Source organism: Hirundo rustica, chromosome Z, assembly GCF_015227805.2.
Source record: "Hirundo rustica isolate bHirRus1 chromosome Z, bHirRus1.pri.v3, whole genome shotgun sequence".
NCBI lineage: Eukaryota > Metazoa > Chordata > Aves > Passeriformes > Hirundinidae > Hirundo > Hirundo rustica.
This window is the reverse complement of record NC_053488.1, coordinates 75,389,514-75,410,143: the sequence shown is the minus strand read 5'-3', so window position 1 is coordinate 75,410,143 and position 20,630 is coordinate 75,389,514. Positions and strand designations below refer to the sequence as shown.

The 20,630-nt window shown below is 46.5% G+C and overlaps 1 protein-coding gene across 1 annotated transcript; it reads right to left on the bottom strand.

Annotated features, from left to right (window-relative positions):
- Nucleotides 1-6,672: 6,672 nt before the first annotated feature.
- On the bottom strand, nt 6,673-18,255 carry LOC120765834 (serine/threonine-protein kinase PAK 3-like). Its single transcript, XM_040091025.1, has 9 exons — nt 18,197-18,255; nt 17,487-17,535; nt 16,621-16,733; nt 15,828-15,945; nt 13,218-13,317; nt 12,575-12,771; nt 9,202-9,339; nt 7,774-7,886; nt 6,673-6,841 (listed from the first exon to the last, which is right to left on the bottom strand). Exons 1-9 carry the CDS (start codon nt 18,253-18,255, stop codon nt 6,673-6,675), a joined length of 1,056 nt encoding a protein of 351 aa, XP_039946959.1.
- Nucleotides 18,256-20,630: the final 2,375 nt, after the last annotated feature.

Below are 20,630 nucleotides of genomic sequence, written 5' to 3'. Positions count from 1 at the left end.
CCTGCCTTCTCCCACTGTCTATCTCTGCTGGGACAGCTCCCTGCTGCGTGTTCTGCTCCAGCTGCCTGACAATCAGAGCTCAAGAGAAGCTGGGCTAGGCACTGAGAAGGGACACTGCAGCAGGACTCACTTCCAGGATAGACAATGCTTGCCTTGCATTGTCTGGGGAGCCCAGACTTACCTGAGGCCAAGGCTCATCTTCCTCCATCTGCTGCCAAGGCTTTTCATCCTGCAGCCCTGCATGCAGTCAGCTGCCTTTGCCCCGAGGGCACTTCAGCAACTCCAAACTGCTCAGCCTTTGGTTTACTATGACCCCAGGTGTGGCGGTGCGAGAACTGTTTTATTAGGTTTTTACAAGAAGTTTTATGTTATAGTTCATTTCACCGTACCCCCAGTTCTGTAACCCTTTTGTGTTTTCTGTATAATAAGGTGTTTTGTGCCAGTCCTCCCACCCCTCCCCTGACTTGGAACATCCCCTCTGCCCCCCCTCGCTCTGGGGCAGCCTGCCTACTACTTCAACCCCTCCCAAGGTTGCAAAACCATTCGGAGAGGGCTTCAGGTGATAGGTCCCCTGGAGCAGAATTCCTTTGGCCCTTGATTGTAGTGGTCAGAGGCTTGGGGGTGGGCACACCTTGTTACCCCCTGATTTGTTGTCTTGTTGTAACCTCCCTTGAGCCCCTTCCCCAGTTATAAGGTGGAGGAGGGAGATTCAAACTCTCTCTGCTCTCTGTGCTCTCGCTCTCCGGCCTCTCTGGCCTGAGGTTTGGACCAGCTGTGGGACTCCCACAGCTCGGCCTGAATAAACATCTTTTAACCTGCTAAGCTGAGAGCCATCCTTTTCTTACTGCCACTGGTGTCACAACACTATTTAGTCCAGCTGCTGCTGAGAAGCTGAGCCAGCAGGTAAAGATAACCTGTGTGCCCATCCGAACAGGGAACACCTTGTAGCTGTGTAGATCTGAGCTAGCCGGAGGCCGGCGCCCACCCGGTGCGGAGACAGAAACAGCAACAAGAGCCAGGTATCTGCACAGCTGCTTTACAGGTTGTGTTGCTTCTTGGGGACATTCCCAAAGGAATTGTCAATTGGAAATTGGCCAATTCCCAGCTGATCCTCCAAAGAAGGATCAACACCTTGGGTGGCTTGGCAGCAAACCTTTGAGGCTGATAAGACACAAATCCTTCAAGGCTTCTTATTCTTGCTAATTGCCCTCCCTTATACAGCTCCCAATTGTCCAGGCAGGTACCTGGGTATTCCTACAGAGCCTGACCTCATTCTAAACCCACTGCACTTAATGTTTCACGCTTCTCCCTGTTACTGAGGGTCGTGCTTGGAGACAGGTGCATGACACAGTACACACTGAGGATCATCAGCAAACAGCCCATTTTTTGTTCAGAGCTTCTTTTTATTGGGGGTTTGAATTTCCCAGGCTTGGATAGCCGATTGGTTGGGATCTCTGCACTGCCCAGATCTCTGGCCAGTGATGTGTCTGCATCCAGGGCTTGGATGGGGTTGGCTGAGGTCTCTGAGTTCCATTGTTCACCTAGGGACTTGTTTCTAGAACAAGCCAGGTTAGCCAACTGGATTTAATGACCAGATTTATTTTGTCTAGATGCAGACCAGATGTACTGTGACATCTCCCCTCATCCCTGACGGATGATGACCATCATTTTGACAACCGAAAATCTAAGCTGCAATGTCAAGCCCCATCACAAGATCCAGGATATATTTTTTACTCTTTCTTTTCTCTCTCTTTCTAAATGTGTGTGTGTGGGGGGGTGGTTTGTTTGTTTGCTTGTTTTCTTTCTTTCTTACATTTCCTTAGGTAATATTTTTATGTTGTCATATTGTTCTATTACTATCGATAATAATAACCAGAATGGCTAAATACCTGCTTTCCATTGCAACCAAGCTGTTCTAAAATAAAGCCTAAATATATATATATATACAAATGCCAACCATTCATTCATTCATTCATTCATTATCAATTCACTCTTAGCCAAACCAAGGGATTATTAACAAGAACCTTCATGGATGTGGGTTCTAACAGCAACTAACTGCCAAACTGACACCTAAGCTCTGCAGAGATGATGTTGCTTTGCATCAGCCACATCTCGCCCAGGACGCCTGCCCCACAATAGACTGGAGGAAGATGATGAAGAAGGATCTGAGCAAAAGCCCTTTCCAGTTGACAGCTACTCTTCCCTACCTTGAATTTGTAGGTATTTTGTACTTGGATTAAGCACATGTCTAAGGCATTCAAAAAACAATCTGTCCAGTTTTTGTTAGGATGTGTCGCTGAGGGGTGAGGAAGGAACCCCAAAGGCTCAAGACACAGGCTGTCAGGAGGAGGCACAGCAGCTGCTTGACCTTATCAGAAATTCCCCATTTTTGTCCCATGTTTGTGAGGCTGACATATGCCTGTCCCTCAGGCTCCACTACAGTGTCTCCCCCATCTTCTCTGAGGATTTCTGGCAGAGAGAGGGATACATCCAGACACATACTTGCCTTTTGGTCCTTATCTGCTTGGCCTGCGGAGACACTTGGGTCTTCCAAACACAGGTCAAGAAAGCAAAAACATGTGCAGCCACATGACCTCTTGGAATACAAGAACACATAAAGCAAAACTCATCCAAGCCCTTCCCCAGTTGTCTTCTTGATGATGACATTTCTGGTATCCCAGCTCCAAGGCTGTGACTCCAGCCCTCCAAGCCCTCCACCCCTCCTCATATGTGTCTAGTGGTGCTTGTGGCTCCTCCACACTGCCCTTATCCTCCCCAAAGATCATCCAGTTTTTCCATCTGTAAGAGTCTGTCTGAAGTTCCCCTCATTTGCCTCACGATCGTCATAAGGACCCCGAGGACCCCACTGCAGTTCTGGCCTGCTCGAGGTGGATGCTTGCCAGTCGTCTGCAGGTGCATTTTCCTGTGTCACCACGCCATGGTACATGGGCTTTGAGCAGTGTAATGGTAGTTCTGTACCTGAAGATTACACCTGCTTCACGGTCCCTGCTTCACAACAATAGCCTATGAATTTCCCCACCTCTTGGCCAAGGGAACTTTCTGGGGTAACTTTGGTGGTCCCCCACAGAAAATCCTTCATCTGCTTTGCAACCACCGTGACAGACAGAGATCAAAACCCCCCTTCCAAGGACTGAGATTGAGACCCCTATATGAAGCCCCTCTCAAGGACTGAGACATGAGGCCCCTACAACCCTAATTCAGGGGATGGGGGCTGACTTAACTGAAGCGAGATGTTTGCCTGGAGGCGTGATCGTTGGACCAAGAAGACAATGGCTCTCGCTTACTGCTAAGAACATGGACTACCTGTTCCCCCCTCAATGGCTTCAACAGATTTACCTGTTCCCCCCCGTGATTGAGGACTATAATAAAAACCCCTGAGTTAACCAGAGATTTTGAGAGACTCCCTGACGTGACAGGCGGACCCATTGACCGGACCACGAGGACTCCGTCTCCACGTTTGGTAGCTATATCCCCCCTTTCCTCTACCTCTTTCTCTATCTCTTTCTCTCACTCTTAATCCCTCTATCACATTTGCTATGGTCAATCAATAAAGGGTGCATTTGTTTTAATGCTGAAATCCCCTCTGTGTTGTGTTTTGCACTCTGAGATCAGTTTCAGCGGATCGTGACACCATCATAAACTCCACCAGCACCTTCACCTATGTTGCAGACCGGTAGAAATATTATAAAAGAAAGGCCTTACAAAATATGGCTTAGGCCCTGCTGCTCTTGCTAAGCTAGAAGTAGCTTGTAAGTTTCCATAAAGAAAAAGAGAGAGAAAATTTGATAGACATATACAATAGCCCTTACCAGTCAATGAACTGAGCTTCACTGTATTGCTGACGAATTGGGTTTAACACAGTGCCTTCTGATATTTCCTATAAATATGAGCTTTGTGAATAAAGAATGGGCTTTTCTGCACAAGAAAACTGAGTCCCATCTGTTTATATATTACAACATCTGGTGAACCCTGAGATGTGATAGCGAAAGGAGATGGATGGCTGTGGTACCGGCTGGTGAAATGAGACTTAGAGACAGAGGCAGCCCAAGAGTTGCCAGAGATAATGCAGCCAGGTGAGGGTTGCTAGAGATAGCGCTGCCAGGAACTATGGAAGAACATGGTCCCTGAGTCATGGGAGGATGTGGCCACGAGTAGCAGGAAGAACATGGCCCCTGAATTGCGGGAGACACAGCCATGAGTTGCAGGAAGAACACGGCCCCTGAGTCATGGGAGATGTGGCCACGAGTCACAGGAAGACAGTGCCCAAAGAGTCACGAGAGTTAATGCAGCCAGAAGAGGAGCTGCAGAAGTCCAAGCTTCAATTTTGGGAAAAAATGGGAGTATGGATGTCTGTCACAGAGAAGGCTATAGTAAATATAAAGACATTTATGTTGGGCTAGCAAGAGATAAAACACAATAAATAGACATGCTGCTGTGGCATAGAAAAAATGGCGCAAAAGTAGATGTACAAACTGCCTTTTTTTTTTTTTTTTGTCAAAACGTGGGAGGAGGTAGGGCAAGTATTATAGGCAGCAGCTACTACAATTCAAAGCTAATAGAGAAGCTGCAGTAGCTGTCACCACTCCCACTGCCCAGCTTACAGAGATCCTCCACTTAACACTGCCTGTTTCCGTAAAGTCGTTCCTTTTTCCTCTGCCTATGAACGAGAGATAAGACTATAATGAGGAGAAGTACTGCCCACAATCTGACAGAAAGCAAAATGCTGACGCAGCTAAAAAAGTCAGGTTATTGGTGTTCACTGGACAAAAAACTATGAAACGGTATTGGTCTCCCAGGCTGGGAGGCCCCCCTGGCCCGTCAGAGCTCTCTTGCCTCCTCCCGAGCCCCAGGCGACGGCTTCCCCCGCGCAGTGCAGTGCCCCCGGCGCCTGCCAGAGAGCAGCCAACCAGCTCCATTTGTGAAGCTATGATGCACTGTTAACCAGAATGTCTAAATGATGCATTGAAATGTATTTGGCAAAGTTAATCTTGGGTTTTTCATGAAATGTGATTTTTAATAGGAGTTATTGGAGAGATTTAAAGTTAGGTGTGAATGTAACATGGCAAGATCTACCTTCTGTAACAAAAATGCTGATAAAATTTATCATATGGAATTACACTAAATTGACACTGGTTCTTTGCAGATTTATGGTGATGCTACCTGTAACCATGAAAATTAGAAACTTGTATACTTAAAAATATTTTTTTTCCAAGCCAGTACCCTTTGTGGATGGGAAAATTCATATTTATAAAATATTGTGATACTTTAGAAATTTTTAAAAATCCCTCTTGTGGTGGTCCCCCATTCAAAACGGGGCAGAAACACCAATTTAGTGTAGTGGTTTTGGTACGCCAGTTTTTTGTTTCCCAGACAATGCACCAATTAATGTGGTAGGTCTATTGTTGTCTAAATGCCAATTCACCCACCAGAATTATTTACTCCTTTTCTGCTGTGAGATAGGATTAGGAGAAGAGCAAAGCAGGCTCAAACTTTAAGAGGTATACAGAAAACTTTACTAACAAAACTACAAGAAAAATAAAACTAGTAAGGATTAGAATAATTCTAATAATAATACTTCCCCTCCCCCCACAACCTTCCCTTTTTCCCACTGACAACGTACAGAAGCAAAACCTTAGGACTTAGATCAGCTGACCAGCTCTAAAATAATCTTCCATCAGTTCTCTTAGGGAGAGGAGTCTCTTTTGCCATGTCATGGGGACTTCTCCACAAGAAACCAGTTCTCCTGTGGCTTCAGTTCTCACAACTAGCAGCTGCCTGGAAAATCTGCATTGGTGAAGTCCCTCCCATCTCATGCAGCCTTCCCACAGCTGTGTTCATGGGCCATGTCAAACTCATGGGGTACTATTTTAAGGATGACCGGTTCAAAAGCAAAAGTCTTTTCTTCTTCTTCTTTTTCTTCCTCTTCTTCTTCTTTTTCTTCTTCTTCTTCTTCTTCTTCTTCTTCTTCTTCTTCTTCTTCTTCTTCTTCTTCTTCTTCTTTTTCTTCTTCTTCTTCTTCTGTTTCTTCTTCTTCTTCTTCTTCTTCTTCTTCTTCTCCTTCTCCTTCTCCTTCTCCTCCTCCTCCTTCTTCTCCTTCTCCTCCTCCTCCTTCTTCTCCTTCTCCTCCTCCTCCTCCTTCTGCTCCTTCTCCCCCTCCTTCTCCTCCTTCTCCTCCTCCTCCTTCTCCTCTTCCTTCTTCTCCTCCTTCTTCTCCTTCTCCTCCTCCTTCTCCTCCTCCTTCTCCTCCTTCTCCTTCTTCTCCTTCTTCTCCTTCTTCTCCTTCACTCCCATCTTCCTCTCTCTGTCCAAGCTTCTCATGAGATCACAGTTACTTCAACATTTACTTGCTTCAGCATAAACTTTGCTCATATCTGCAATTTGAACACTCCATCTCCCCTCCTCATCATACTGTTTTCATTAATTAAAGGGATATTCTAGTGAATCAAAAGTCCATCGCCATGGTCTTAAAAAAGAATTTCAGCCTAAGGCTAAGGCATCTCCTTCTCCTCCCATCTGGGACTTAACTCCTTCTTCACTGACCTTGGTGTCTTCATGTTGCCTCTCTACATGTTTTCACTCTATCCTTTTCTCCCGCTTGAGAGAGGATCAATGTCCTCTAAGTTTCATCTGTGCAATAAAGAAGTTACTATCTCACCCAGGGCCTGAAGTGGTCATGATGGTTTCTGCTGGGTGGTGGCTGAAGCAGTCACAGTGATCGGTTTCAGGCTGCGCCAGGATCTCGTGGCTTGGTCTGGCCAGTGCTGCAGCAGAGGTGGGGCCCAGCCCTGCCAGGCCCACGCTGGAGGTGGAGGGGACCAGCCTGGTGGTAAGATGTTAACAGCTGCTGGCGCCCAGCCTGATGGGGATGGGGCCTCTCAGCATCCCCTCCCCCTGCCTGGCAGCCACTAGGGCCTGGCCCGGCTGGGACTGACTGGGCCCAGGGGACTGCCCGGGAAGGGGCTCGGCCCCTCGGCAGCGCCTGCCTGGCCTGGCCCAGCCGCGTAGAGGAAGGCTGGACCGGCCTGTTTCCTGTTCCCAGGTCGGAAGAAAAGAGAGCTTTTCAGGGGTTTGTTCAGTTTTTAATATGTGTGTTCACAGAGGCTTGTTCAGCTTCCTAGTGGTTTAACAAGGTGTCAGTATTCAAAATGAATCACTGGTTGGTTTCGATTGGAAGAAAACTGTTAGCAGCTTCTCTTAGAAAAATCACTTCTGTGGGCGGCTTCTTCCCTGCTCACTAAATGTCAATCAATGCAAAACCAGCACACACCTCCTTAGAAATGTTTTGAGTAAATATTAACAGAATAAAATGTCACCCTGCAGAAATTAACTTTAAAACCTAATGTCAAAACACGGAATGGTTTACAGCTGTTGCTGAGACCGATTAGCTGAGCAAGGCCTGTAGTGGATTTAGCCACTCAGTAATCAAAGCACTGACTTTCCCATTAAAGTTTTCTGCAAGGAAATATTTGTGCTTTAAAAATAATTAACTCACAAAAACTCCATTACACAAGTATTCCAAATTACATTCCTCTCCTCTGGAGAGGATGAATGAAGAAAAACCTTCCCCACTTTCAAACCATAGCAAGGAATCCTTAAATGTCACTTTCCACCTTTAAGAAACAGTGGCAATTCAGAAGGCAATCTTGAGCTTATTCACAGAGTGAGAAGGAAGGGAATCTTCAAGGTGAGTTGCAGTGTCAGAAACTTTATTCATTTACATTCCTACTCGACAATCCTGCTCTACAATCCTACTCTGAGGTGGTCGTGGAGTAAATGGTTCTGATGGTTTTCTTCTTCTTCCTCTTCACTAAAATTATCAGGGGCGCCAGGCTGGATGCAGGCTCAGCAAAGGCTACAAATGGATGCTGCCCAAAGGAAAAAAAAAAAAAGACTCTTCAAGCTCAGTGCTTCCCAGGCTCACTCAGGATTCCTCTGGCTCCTAAAAAGATGCAGAAAGAGGACCAACGGGACCATCTTCACCTCCATCTTCATGTGCAGGACCTTGCCATCACAGGCAAACCTGGCCCAAAATCCCACTCATCCATTTATCCACGTGTCTTCATCTTGCTGGGATTTTTGCCCTGCTGGTGTTCTAGAAAGGGTGCTTTCTGTGCCTGAGGTTTCTTCCTTTCAGGAAACTCCAAAGCCTCACACAGGTCCCTCTCTTTGAAAGACAGGCACGGTGCTAATTTCCACAGGGTGACAAAGCGGTGTCTACTTTTCCATGCCCTGCCCCTTCTGTGCTGGATGGCACCTTCCTTCCAAGCAGGGACAGCTGAATGGCACTGGGTCCTGCAGTTCCCTCTCTGTCACACAACCTGACAGTAACCCTGGGGCAGTTCCCATCTGCTTGACTGTGCCAGGCAGCAGATGGGACTGGGACAAGTCCCTTTCAGCTGTCCCTGTTTGTGTGGCAGAAACCTCCAAGAGCGGGGTGGAGGCCACAAGCCAGAGCCCCTCAGAGGCTCACAGTGAGCTCCCCACAGGCCCTCCTTCCCTGGCCAAATCTACTTGGCCAGGACTGGTTACCTTGTGTTCCTCCACCACCATTTCATGCCTCTGTACTCTGCATTGCCCTACTTCAATTTTTTGCCATTAGATAAAACTGATCACCCCACTAAATTACAAAACAAGGTGACAGAAACACTCAGAGGACAGACCACCTCTCCTCTGAGGACAGGCTGAGAGATATGGAGTTATTCAGCTCGGAGAAGAACAGGCCCCAGGGAGACTTTATTGTCTTGTTCCAGTACACCAAAGGGGCTCCTGCGGAAGTGGATGACACCTTTTTTTTAACAGGCCCAGTTGCAATAAAACATGTGCTAATACTTTTAATATATAATGGGGAGTGAGTCAGATTAGGTATAAGGAAGAACTTGTTTACTTGGAGCATAGTGAAACACTGGCACAAATTGCCCTGAGAGCTGGTAGGTGCCCCATCCCTGGAAACATTCCAGGTCAGGTAGGAAGGGGCTCTGAGCAACCTGGTCTCTTTAAAGATGTCCCTGCTCATTGCAGGGCACTTGGACCAGACGACCTTTACAGGTCTCTGCCAGCCAAGCTCAGTTTAGGATTCCTCACCACGCTCAGTTGAACAGCACCAAGAGTGGAGGTGAGGAGGATGGGGAGGAGGAGCCCATCCCTTGGCACTGCTTCACCTGCAGCCCCTTGGCATTTTACCTGCAGGAGCTCCTTGGCAGACCAGCGCTGCTCTTCATCTCTCTGCAGGCAGCATTGCAGGAAGTCACGTAGCAAAGCTGAGAGGAGCTTAGGCTGCTGCAGCTTTGGGGTCCCTCCTCTTGCTATCAGGCGTTGAGCCTGGAGAAAAAGGAAACACAAGGCTCCACCTGCTTCTTTCCCATCTGTAACTGCTCTCCCAGATCCCATTGTTTAAGCTCCACTCTGCAGTGGCAGTTTCTGCCCTGGAAGAGAGGCAGAGATGACTTTTCCATATGTTGAGGGTTTAAGTTGTCCTGTGGAATTTTTTTCCCCCCATAAGTTGCTAGGAGACTAAATACTGATAGTTAAAGGGTGCTTAACCCAGACAAAAGAAGCTAATCACTTAGTTTAGGAGGAGGAAAAAAGCTCCCGGGAGCTGAGGGTGGGGGTTCTTTTTTTTTCAGCTCTCGGTTTTCCGGGGAGGATGGTCGGGCAACTGGTAGCTGTGTGGATTCCATGGTTAACGGAGGGGTTCGGTCCTGAGAATTCTATCATCTGTTGGAGTGCCCAGGAATTCAGAGGCTTTTTTCGCCTGCCCTGCTGGATTTTGGGTCAGCCCGGGTCCAGCCGCCGCGGGTCCTCCAGCACTGCTCACTTTGCCTGCCAGGACACCCCCTGCCTGCTGGGGACACCCCACCGTTTCCAGCCATCAGCCCCGGAGTTTCCACCGTTTCGGTTTGGTGCTCTCGGGGTGCCGAGGGATCAGACTGCCCGGGACTCATGAGACAAAGCCCCTCGAGGTTCTTGGTTCTGTTTTACTATTATTATAATTGCTGTTGTTGTTTGTCTATCCTGTTATATTTACTAGTAAAGGACTGTTATTCTTTTCCCCATAGCTCTGACTGAAAAGTTTTTTTTTTTCTTTTTATTCTTCCAAATTATAATAACACAGAGGGAAGGATTTGAATTCCCCATTTCTAGAGAGGCCTGCCTCTCCCTAGCAGATACCTGTCTTTTCAAACCAAGACACCATACCAACAAAAAACCCAAACAGTGAGGCAGCCACAGCTTTTCCAACATCCAGCAGATCTTGCCTTGGTAGCTATTGCATTGACTGACCTAGAACTACCAATCACCAAAAGCACGTTTTGCTTCTCTGAGGATTCACACCAGCTTGACAGCTATTTGGAAGGGGGAATTTGCTCCATATCTACTGTGATATATGTCCTAAAGTTAATTCATGTTGATAGATAAAATTTAATATCATCTAAATAAATGTAAGGTTTTATTTTAATCCAACAAACTCTGAGTTAACTCAGAGTTAAGCAACTCAGAAGAGGGTGCAGGAATTCCTCTCGCTTGAAAGGACAAGGGAGGGGGAAACACGAGCCATAACATGATTAAGAATTACCAGGAGGGAGACACAAACATGCATTAACTACCAGGAGAGAGACACAAACATGCTTTGGCTACAGATCGTCAAAAAGGAATGTAACATCTGCTCTGAAGTCACTTCACGTTAATAGAATATAAATTGTAATACTGAATGTATGATTATAAGTCCTGTATAAAGTAGCATGTTAGAAGTTAGGTTTTGTTTTAGCATTTTGTGGGTTAACTTGGGAAGACGGGGGATTCAACAGAATACAAAATATCCCTAGCCTGAAAAGGTTTGGGAGGGACATGGAAAAAGTATGATTGGAATTACCAGAGAGGGGGCCTTGAAACTATCGCTGCCGGGAATCCCTGAAAAGATACAAAGGACAACGGAAAACGGAGATACAAGTCCGGAGACCAAGATAATCACTTCAGATGGATATCTCTACTCGTCTCCGTCAAAATTAACATATACACGACACACCCGGGCTTGGCCATCAGCTGCATTGTTCCACCCTACCGGTCCATTCAGACTCCCAATACCGGGACTTGCATAATTAATGAAGACGCCTCGGAGAGGATAACGTCAGAATCTCGGACTTCACTCCGTGATCTAGTGTATAAAAAAGGGTGGCTGGAGACCAAAATTGTGAACTTGGGGGATAACAGACTGGCAGAGTGTGTTATCGTTGTTCACCCGGCGCCGACCCCGGGCTCAACGCTGTCCTTTTAATTGTGGCTTTCTGAGACTGATATTTTGTCTCACAATAAAATTCTAAATTTTTGATACATCGAATCTGGTCGATTTTATTTATAACATCTACCATTTCCAAGGATTATTACATGAAAGGAATCTCTGCAGTGCTTATTGGTCTCTTAAGCACAGTTTCCATAAAACAAAAATCATCAGGTTTTTTGTTCTCTTCTTGAAAAAAAAATGCAGACACCAAATTCATCTAAAATAGACAGAAATAACAGTGGGAGGAGGCCTAGAAGTCTCCATGAAAATGCCTGCCACCATAGTGACAGCTCTGTGTTGATGGCACTGAAATAGATGGTGACCAAAGAGACTTTGTTACTTTCCTCTTCAACCCAGAGGAAAATTTCCTTCACTTTTCCCACACCACCAGATGTCACAAAGAGGGTTTTATCTTGTCCCTCTGCAGCTGAGCTCAGCCACTGGACATGGTGGGGAGCTGGAGTCCTGTCATTAGAACTGTGAAATCCAGGGATGGCCCTGCTCCTGCGGTAAAGAAACACAGCATGGGCATCAACTGCACTCCTTGGGTCCCAGCCCCAGGCACCTGACTGCAAGCCCACCAACTTGTTAAAGTACCGAGAAACAGCCAAGGGTCTGGCATACAATTCTAACCACAGTCAGAGAAAAACATGTCCTAAACTTATCCAGGCCACCTAGGCACATGACAGAACAATGTACAGATGATTTGAAAGCTGGAAAGTTTAGAAGACCCACAGAGTTTAGAAAAGATGCTACAGTATGGAGGAAAATTGATGTCCTGTGGTTAAAAAGGGAAAAAACAAGCAGAACTGCTTTGGGATTGTTTTGGTGGTTGTTTTTTTTCCTCCTTTCCCCGCCCCCCCCCCCCCCCCATTTTTTTTTCTTTCTTCATCTTCTTCTTCCTCTTCCTTTTTTCTTTTCCCTTTTCTCTTCCTTTTCCATGTTTTTTTTTTCTTTTTTTTTTCTTTTTTTTTTTCTTTTTTGCTTTTTCTATAAAATTGAAATTTTTCTCCTTCAGAGACAGAGCTCCACCATGGTTCAAAAAGCAAATGTGAAATGTCAGGCATGGCTGGAGGCCAAAATGGCAGGTTACTGAACTGATTACCTGTCACTTCCCTTCTGATGCAACCAGATGTTGATGTGCATGCCAGGGACATTTTTAGAAGGGGACCTTGGTGGAAGTGGTGCCAGCAGATGGCAATGGGATTTTGTCCAATGGCTCACAGAACATGGGACAGGTGAGAAAGACAGTGGGATCAGTCAGTATTGCCACCTTACCGAGACAGGAGTTCCATTCCAGTAAGGAACTTCTCTTTCCACCATTTCGATGCCCATGATTCCAAAAGACCATATGTCCACATTGGGACCATATGGTTGACTTGCCACGATTTCAGGTGCCATCCACCCAGAAGTGCCAGCCACTGAGCTCCGTCTACTCTCCTCAGGGATGAACTGAGCAAAGTGGCCAAAATCAGCTGAGGAGAAAACAATATACCATGAAAGTCAGCTCAAATTAGGAAATCAAGCAAAAGAATTTCCTACTCTCAGTCTAAGAATGCAATGTGTCATCTGCTGGAAATCTGTCCCTGCTCTATTTCCTCAGGGCTTTAGCCAAGGAAATATGGAATTGGCCACTTCAAAAAAACCTCCACATTTTTTACACTACCTCCAGCAGTGGCATTTATTTTTCTGAAGCTTTAGATTGTAGTTCCCTCCCTTTGGAAGGGACACACACAAACCAATGCCACTCTTGACTGCTTCCTTCCTGTGGTACTTCTGTGCACATTGCAACTGTGCCCACAGTTCGCAGCAGGGGCCCATGTATTGCCAGCAGCATCATTTTCGTGGAGCTGGCACTCACTCAAAGCAGCCCCAAACCCCACATCCCCAGAACCAACCTGCACCTGACCAACATACTAACCCAGCTTGACAGAGCCATCGGTTCTGAGAAGGACGTTGCGGCTTTTCACATCCTGATGGATCACATGGTTTGAGTGAAGAAAATCCAGTCCTTGCAGGCACTGAGAAAGAAAACAGAAACAGAGCAAAAATTAGTGATGTGATTTCATCACGGAAGAAAGGAAACAGCTCTAAAACACTCCCTTTCCAGGGGAATGAGGAGTAATGGCAGAACACAGTGCCATTGAGAGGAAGAGCTTGCTGCTCCAACACTAGCAGAGCAGAACCTTTCTAAGGTGTAGTGGTTTCACGTTCGCAAAAATCTGTTTGCCAAATTTAGTGTAGTGGTCTTAGTGTTTACTTTCTTTTTGTGGGAGACAATCAGGAGAAGCAAAGCAGGCTTAAGCTTAAAAAATAAACAAATAATATTATTAACACACTAAAAGAATGGAAAAGAAAAAGTTGAAACACCCCCCCAAAAAAAACCAAAAAACCCACAAAAAAAACCCCAAACAAACAAACAAACAAAAACCCAACAAAACCCAAAATGAAACTTTAAAACACTCTTCCCTTCTCTTACAAACTTAACTTTCTTACAAACAACATAGAGAGACACAACCTGTGATTTTCAGTCGGTTTCACCATTTAAACATAATCTTTCACCACTCTGGGAGAGGAACCTCTCTAGAGTCTTATGGAGACATTTGCCACAAGATAAAAACAGTCTCGTGGCTCTCAATGTCACAAATCTGCAACTGCCTGCAGTTTTTGCATATTGTGCTGTTCTACCTATTAGCAGCCTTTCCCCTGGCTACTTATGGGCCTCTCAATGTACTTGGGGTACTGTTTAAGAATGCTTCCTCTAGTACAAAACAAGGATTCTCTTCTTCTATCCCTAAAATTGTCTCTATCTTAAAAGAAATAGAGACGTCCTTTTACCCCAGGAGCTGAAGGCTTCAAATCTCTTTCTCCCTAATCATCTTGGTCTCAAAGGCTGAGACATTCTTTTACCCCAGAAGCGAGGGGCTGTAAGATTTTTACTTAAATCTCATTGATATCCATCCCCAGCTTTGACTAGAATTAGCATTCCCCCAAACAACATTAAGATGTTACAAGGAACAGTCCATTCCTTCATAGTTTACACCAGAGAAGTCCGGTTAAGAATGTCCACATCCTCAATCCCTTTTTCCAATAATCTTTATCAGTTCTTTCACTCTTGCTCCACTGACTTCATGCCGTGTCTTTTCTACATGCACTTTGTCTCGTTCTTCTCTCTCTCAAGGAAGGGTTAGGCCTTGGAAGCTTCCCGTTGCTGGGAAAGGGTTAAATCTGCCCAGGCCTGCAGTGGCTATGTGATTTTTGCCGGCCAGGGGCAGCAGTCTCTCTCCTGCTGTATCTCTGATTGCCTGGGCTTCTCCCCTCCACTCTTTTCCTCTCGGCCTGGAAATTACAGGAGGAGAGGGGGGAGGAGCTCTGCCCACCCCTCGGTGACAGCTGGGGCCACCGGAGCCCAGCCAGGCCCGTGGCTGTTACCAGGGGCCCTTCGGAGATCCCTCCTTGCTCCAGGGCTCCATGGCTCGGAGGAGGTGTTTTTCAAAGCAGCTGATGTAAAGCTGCAGCCTCTCTTCCCCCGCCGGGAGCCGATGGAACCCGGCTAGGCCTCTGGGCCAGCTCCCCCGCACAAAGCGGGGGGAGCAACAGGCCCAACCCGATGTTCCCTGTTCAGCTGGCTAGGAGGAAAAAGGGCTGACTTGAACAAAATGAGGATTTATAGGGGTACTTCCCAAAGTCACGTTCAACATTCTCCGTAGTCAAAGCAGATGCCAATATCCTAACCTAGCTTCCGATAGGTCCCTGTCCTTTCTAAAACAATTTCAAGGTCCTGACGGGGTAACACTCCACATTCCTCCCTAACTAAAAACTAAACTGTGCCAACCCATGACATAAGGAAAGGCATGTCAGCTTTTGAAAGAGCAACAGCAACTAGTTTTGTAGACTGTCCCCTGCAAATCAGTCAGAATGACTGCTGCTGCAGTGGATGTGCTCTCTCCATGCAGAGGACAAATGAGGGTTTGCCAGGAAAGTCCCTCTCATTGGTGTGAAGTGGATCACTTTAGGGTGGAAGGCTGCCTGACAGAGGTTGCTGGCCTTAGCACAGACCGAAGTATCACATCAGTCACCTTTCAGAAGCAAACAGCATTTTGGTTGCACTACTACCCCTTTCAGCTGGGGATTGTGAGAAATGAGACTCTTTTTTTCCTTGCTGTTCATTTCAAATCCTGCCACCAGCACCTTTGCTTTTACAGGCAAGGAATGCATTGCAGAGAGGCTCGAGGTAAAGGTTTAGAGAAACAAGATGGAGAACAGCAAATACAAATACAAATACAAATACAAATACAAATACAAATACAAATACAAGAGACAGAGTACAACAGCAGGAGTTAAGAGTACAAGAACAGAGTACAGTGAGTGCAGGGACACTGGCAGGCAGTCCATTTGAGATGTTCTTGCTTCCCCATAGCATACCAGCAACACAGAACAAAGCCTGGCACATGAAATCACTCCAGGTCTGAGCCCCTGTTTCCCAGACAATTCTGCCCAAGCCCTTGGAAGCACAGGTGGGATCCCTGACCTCCCGACTGACAACTGCAATCTCGTCTTCAGACATGCGAGTCTCAGTGATGACATCACTCAGAGTGCCTCCGTCCATGTACTCCATCACCAACCAGAGGCGCTCATCCACAAGGTAGCTGAAAGAAGGAAACAAGGGCGTGGAGATGAACATGCACGACTACGTTGCTCTTTGGAAAAGACAACAGTTGATTCTTGTTTCCAGGTCCCTTTATGACAAGGACAGAATAAAAGGAATATAGACATTCCCTCTCAGATGTGCAGTGTTTGCAGTCTGTGCAGCGTCAAGGAGAAGGGCATAGCTGTGAAAAAGGAGGTGTCATAGACAGCCAGCAAACAAAAAATACAGTTTAGTAATAGCCCAGATAAAAAACCTGTCATGCAGGATATTTCTGGAAATAAGCATCTAGTCTTCCTGGCATGCACAGCAATGGAAAAGGGGCAACAATCCAAGGGAAATCTTTTCTAGGATGGTTTATCAGTACTTAAAAGGTGCTCATAAAAACTTGAAAAAATCAAGCCTCAAAACAATGTGGAGGCAACGAACATAGAGGGTATTGAATCAGTAAGATAGGGCTGATCTGTTTTTAAACAATTTTCAAAGTGCATTTGCCAGGGTAGATTAATGCAGACAAAATGAACTCTCTTCCCATCCATTGGAGATAAGTAGAGAAATAATAATTAACCAATAATTAACAGCTCTCTTTTCTGCCAGTGACCAAAGTGGGTTTTTAACTTTGTGTGTTTGCAGTATGTAAACAAACATCGATGGGATTAAAAAAACACCAACTCACCTCTCTAAACAGTTCACAATGTTGGGGTTCTTATTCATTTTCATGAACATGAGTTCATTAACGGCTCCTTCCCTCCTGATCAGGCCTTGAAGAGTTATTTTCTTTATGGCCACCTAAAATGACATTGAAAATCAGTAACTTGAAAAGTTGGTGGCATGAGACCAACTTCTCACATGGAGCACGTGATTTTGGAATGATGCAGCCAAGCCATGCCAAAGTGCCTTGTGATTAGACATCAGAGTAATTAGGAACTGACATTCCAACAGCCCATTTCTCTGTTCTTTTGGGGGCCAGTTATAGGACACATGGCCACTGGCATTTTACATTTGTCCACTCAGTAACAAAGATGTCTCAACTATCACCCACAAAGCTCTGACCACACTGTCTGCTGCTCTGTCTGGACTTCAAAAGAAGTAATCCACGCCTTGGTACTCTGTGGATACATCCTGGGCTGTAAGCAGGGCTTAAGGCTTTTAGAGCCGCCTTGCAGATCTCTCCCTACGTGCAGTTCCCAGGTGCAGCACTGCAGGTGGCTAAGAAACTACAGTAACATTCAGATGTATTTGCTGGCAGCCAGAAATGAGAATTCAGGACTCTAAAGCCATAGCCCCCAAAGGGCAGTGAGATGCTCTATAAGGCACCACCTTTGTTTCAGCAATTGAGAGCGAGTGAGCGTATCCTTCACTGAAAGGAACCACTGCCCTCCTTGCCTTCCTTCTGGCATCTGAGAAGGACAAAGGCTGTCTCAAATGCAATTTGCACGCTGCCTTTGCTGCACAGCTCTACTCAAATTTCCAGCCACAGCTCACACCAGAAAGGAAAGCCCCTTGAGAGCAGCAGAATCTGCAGGGTCTGGTGACATTTACCTCTCCTCCTGTGGCAGTGTCGAGTGCTCTATAAACCTCTCCAAAAGTCCTATAAACAAAACAGCAGCAAATAAAAGAGAAGTCATTTAGGTCTTGGCGTGAAAGCCAGGTCAGAGAGGAGATCTCTGCTGTAAATGCCTAAAACCTGCAGGATGCAGGAGTGGTCTGTCAGAAGGCAGAAGATGCATTTTCCTCTCAAGTGCATGGGCACTGGGCCTGATCCTGAGGCTGGGGTTTAATGCATTGGCTCAAAAAGAGCACTTACTCTGTCTTCTTTGGTTTCACTTTCTAAACTGTGCAGTTTTCATCCTGACCATGGAGGATTTCCTTCAGCAAACTCTTGGAAAGAAATGTTCCTGAGAACTATTATGTGACAGCCATCATAGGAGGTAGGTTGCTCTTTCAGGCAAGCAAGGTTCTTCTCCTTTCGTTAGTGTAGCCGTATGATTCTGAGACGTACAAAAATGCTAAGGAAATTAACAGAGCTGTCCCACGCTTGAGAGACAGATTTGCTGCAGGCAAGACCTTGGCAGCATGGAGATGTCTTTGACAATGCCTTCTGACCACACTTACAAATTTTGACCAGCACTGACAATCTAAGCCCAGTGTCTGAACATGTTTGCAGCTTGCCTGACTTCACACTTGATAGATATTCCACCAGCAAATCACCTGCCCCATGGCTTTGTAGAAGTAACTGTGGTTGGACTCACCCACTGCCAATGATTTCCAGTTCAATGTATTTCCTCCTGGGATTTTCCATGTTCACCATTCTCCCTGAGGGAAACAAAATACAAAAATGCAAGATGCTTACTTTAAAGCAGAGATCCCACCTCCCAGGTGACACAAAAGGCAGCCCCACTGTCTGGGGCTCTGAGGCCTTTGTGGTCGCTGGGTAACAACAACAGCAACAACAAGAAGACAGGCAGCTCCGCAGCACAAGTGGCCAGCACAGAGACTGATTTTCTACAGTCCTTTGAAGAGATCGCTTGACAGAAAACTGGGAGCACAGGGAGATGCATTCAGAGGAGACAGAGACCAGAAGAGAACAGGTACCAAGGCAAGTAAGTTTGTCATCTATAAACATTAAGGAGAGCTGGAACTAACAGAGACTTTGTTTTCTTGGGAGTAAACACTCTGAGATTCAACAAAAGGTTTCATACTTCCAAAGATTAAACAACACCCTGACATCTAAAATCAATTCCTATGAACAGGTGCCAATTTCCGAACAGGAAGAATATTGCTGAATGTTCCCATCTTCTTCACCTAGCAGCAGTTTGCCAAAAGAATTCCTTACATTTGGAAACCAGAGCAGCCCATGCTATAACCAGTCTAAACAAGGTTTTCAGCATCAGGACCCTCACCCTTTATGAGCAGGCTGAGCTTGAAGATGCCCGTGCCCTGTGTGAAGAACCACACTGCTTCTCTTCGCCCTGACAGCGTGGATCAGTCACTCCCATTGGTCTCGCCCTCTCAGCACTACACACGTTCCTGTCTTCCAAACCCGGAACAGAGGGCTGTTGGCAATTAGATTTGTTTCTTTTATACTTAGAGAATTTTTCCCCTAAGTTGCTAGGAATCTACCTACTGGGTGCTTATAGGTTCTCAAGCAGAACAAAGGGCCAACGGAAAGGAGTTGTAGCACCTGGCTACCCTTCTTTGGGTCTCTGGGAGTTTCTCTCAGAGTGGGGAGATAACGTAAGTTTTAGGGCAGGCAGAGGACAGGGCTGGGGACAGATTTGTGTTCTCGCTCTCGGCATCAGAGAGAGGATGGCCAGGCTGCTGCTTGCTGCGGGAGTTCACAGTCACCACTGGATCCAGTCCTGAGAAAATCTGCTCATGTGCCCCAGAATTCTGAGCTCATCTCCTCCTGCTCTGCTGAGTTGGCCCTGTCCCATCACCACCATTTCTTCAGCATTGCTTTGAGGTTTTTTGCTACTCTGTGGCCCTCCACTGTCCTGCCCTGCCCTGCCCTGCTGGGACATCCCTGCCATTCCAGCTACCACTGGCAGAGCTTCTGACATATCTCATCCACCAGCCCAGGATTTTCCACTGTTCAAGCTTGGTGCTCTCAGAGTCCCAAGAGATCAGACTGCCCCAGGCTTTGTGAAACAAAGCCCATTGAGGTTCCTGGTTCTGTTTATTATTAACGTTGTAGCTGTTTTTGTTTGTTTGCCTTGTTATCCATACTAGTTAAGAACTGTTAGTCCTATCCCCATACCTCTGCCTGAAAGCCCCTTTAGTTTTCTAAATTATAAGAATTTGGAGAGAGGGGATTTGAATTCTCCATTCCTAGGGAGGCCCTGCCCCTCCCTAGCAGATACCTGTCTTCCAAACCTAGACACAGGCAAGGGTAGCAAGGACAGCAGTTCTCCTCGGACACCAGCGTGACAGGGACAGCTGCCCAGAGGAGACGTTGACCCTCTTGTGACTCTGGGCTGTGTGATGCAGAAGCCAGCCCAGATGAGGGATTGCCTTTGAGATCAGACACACCAAGGTGCAGACCAATGCCCTTTTTGTCCCAACAGGTGATGGTAGACACAGAATCAACTGGGCTGTGTTCTCCACCCCATCAGGTCTTACCTGAGAGCACAGCACTGGCAGCTGTTATGGGCAAGAAGCAGAATAAATGGGTTGTGCTGCAGAATCACAAAGGGCTTGAGGTGTTTTCCTAGAGACTGATCTGAGCAGGGGTTGGGCTAAGGCACAGGACTCAAGCAGTCAGAGCCTTCTGCTGATCCAGGAACAAGCCTTGCTTCTGCTTTCAACACATAGGGAAGCCTAGGCAAACTCCAGACAGTCCAAGCTGCCCTCAGAGGCAGCAGGAGCACCCAGAGTGCTCTCTCGCTGCCTCAGAGCACACCAGTTCCTGTGGGGAATCCTAAATGTCCCTGTGACACCAAACTGAGGAGGATCATTTGGTACAGCTATGCTGACACATGCACACAATACACTGTCCCACAGATAAGAAAGACATAAGACATACTCAGCAGCTCCAGGGAGTCCTCCTTGATGTCTTGTTGCTGAGCAGCGGTTGTGTCAGTGCTGGAGATGAACAAACTCCAGCCCAGGCTCCAGTTCTCAGGTTGGGGAGCAAAGGATTTTATAGACAATGCTGCTGCTGCTGCTGCAGGTTTAATAGAAGAG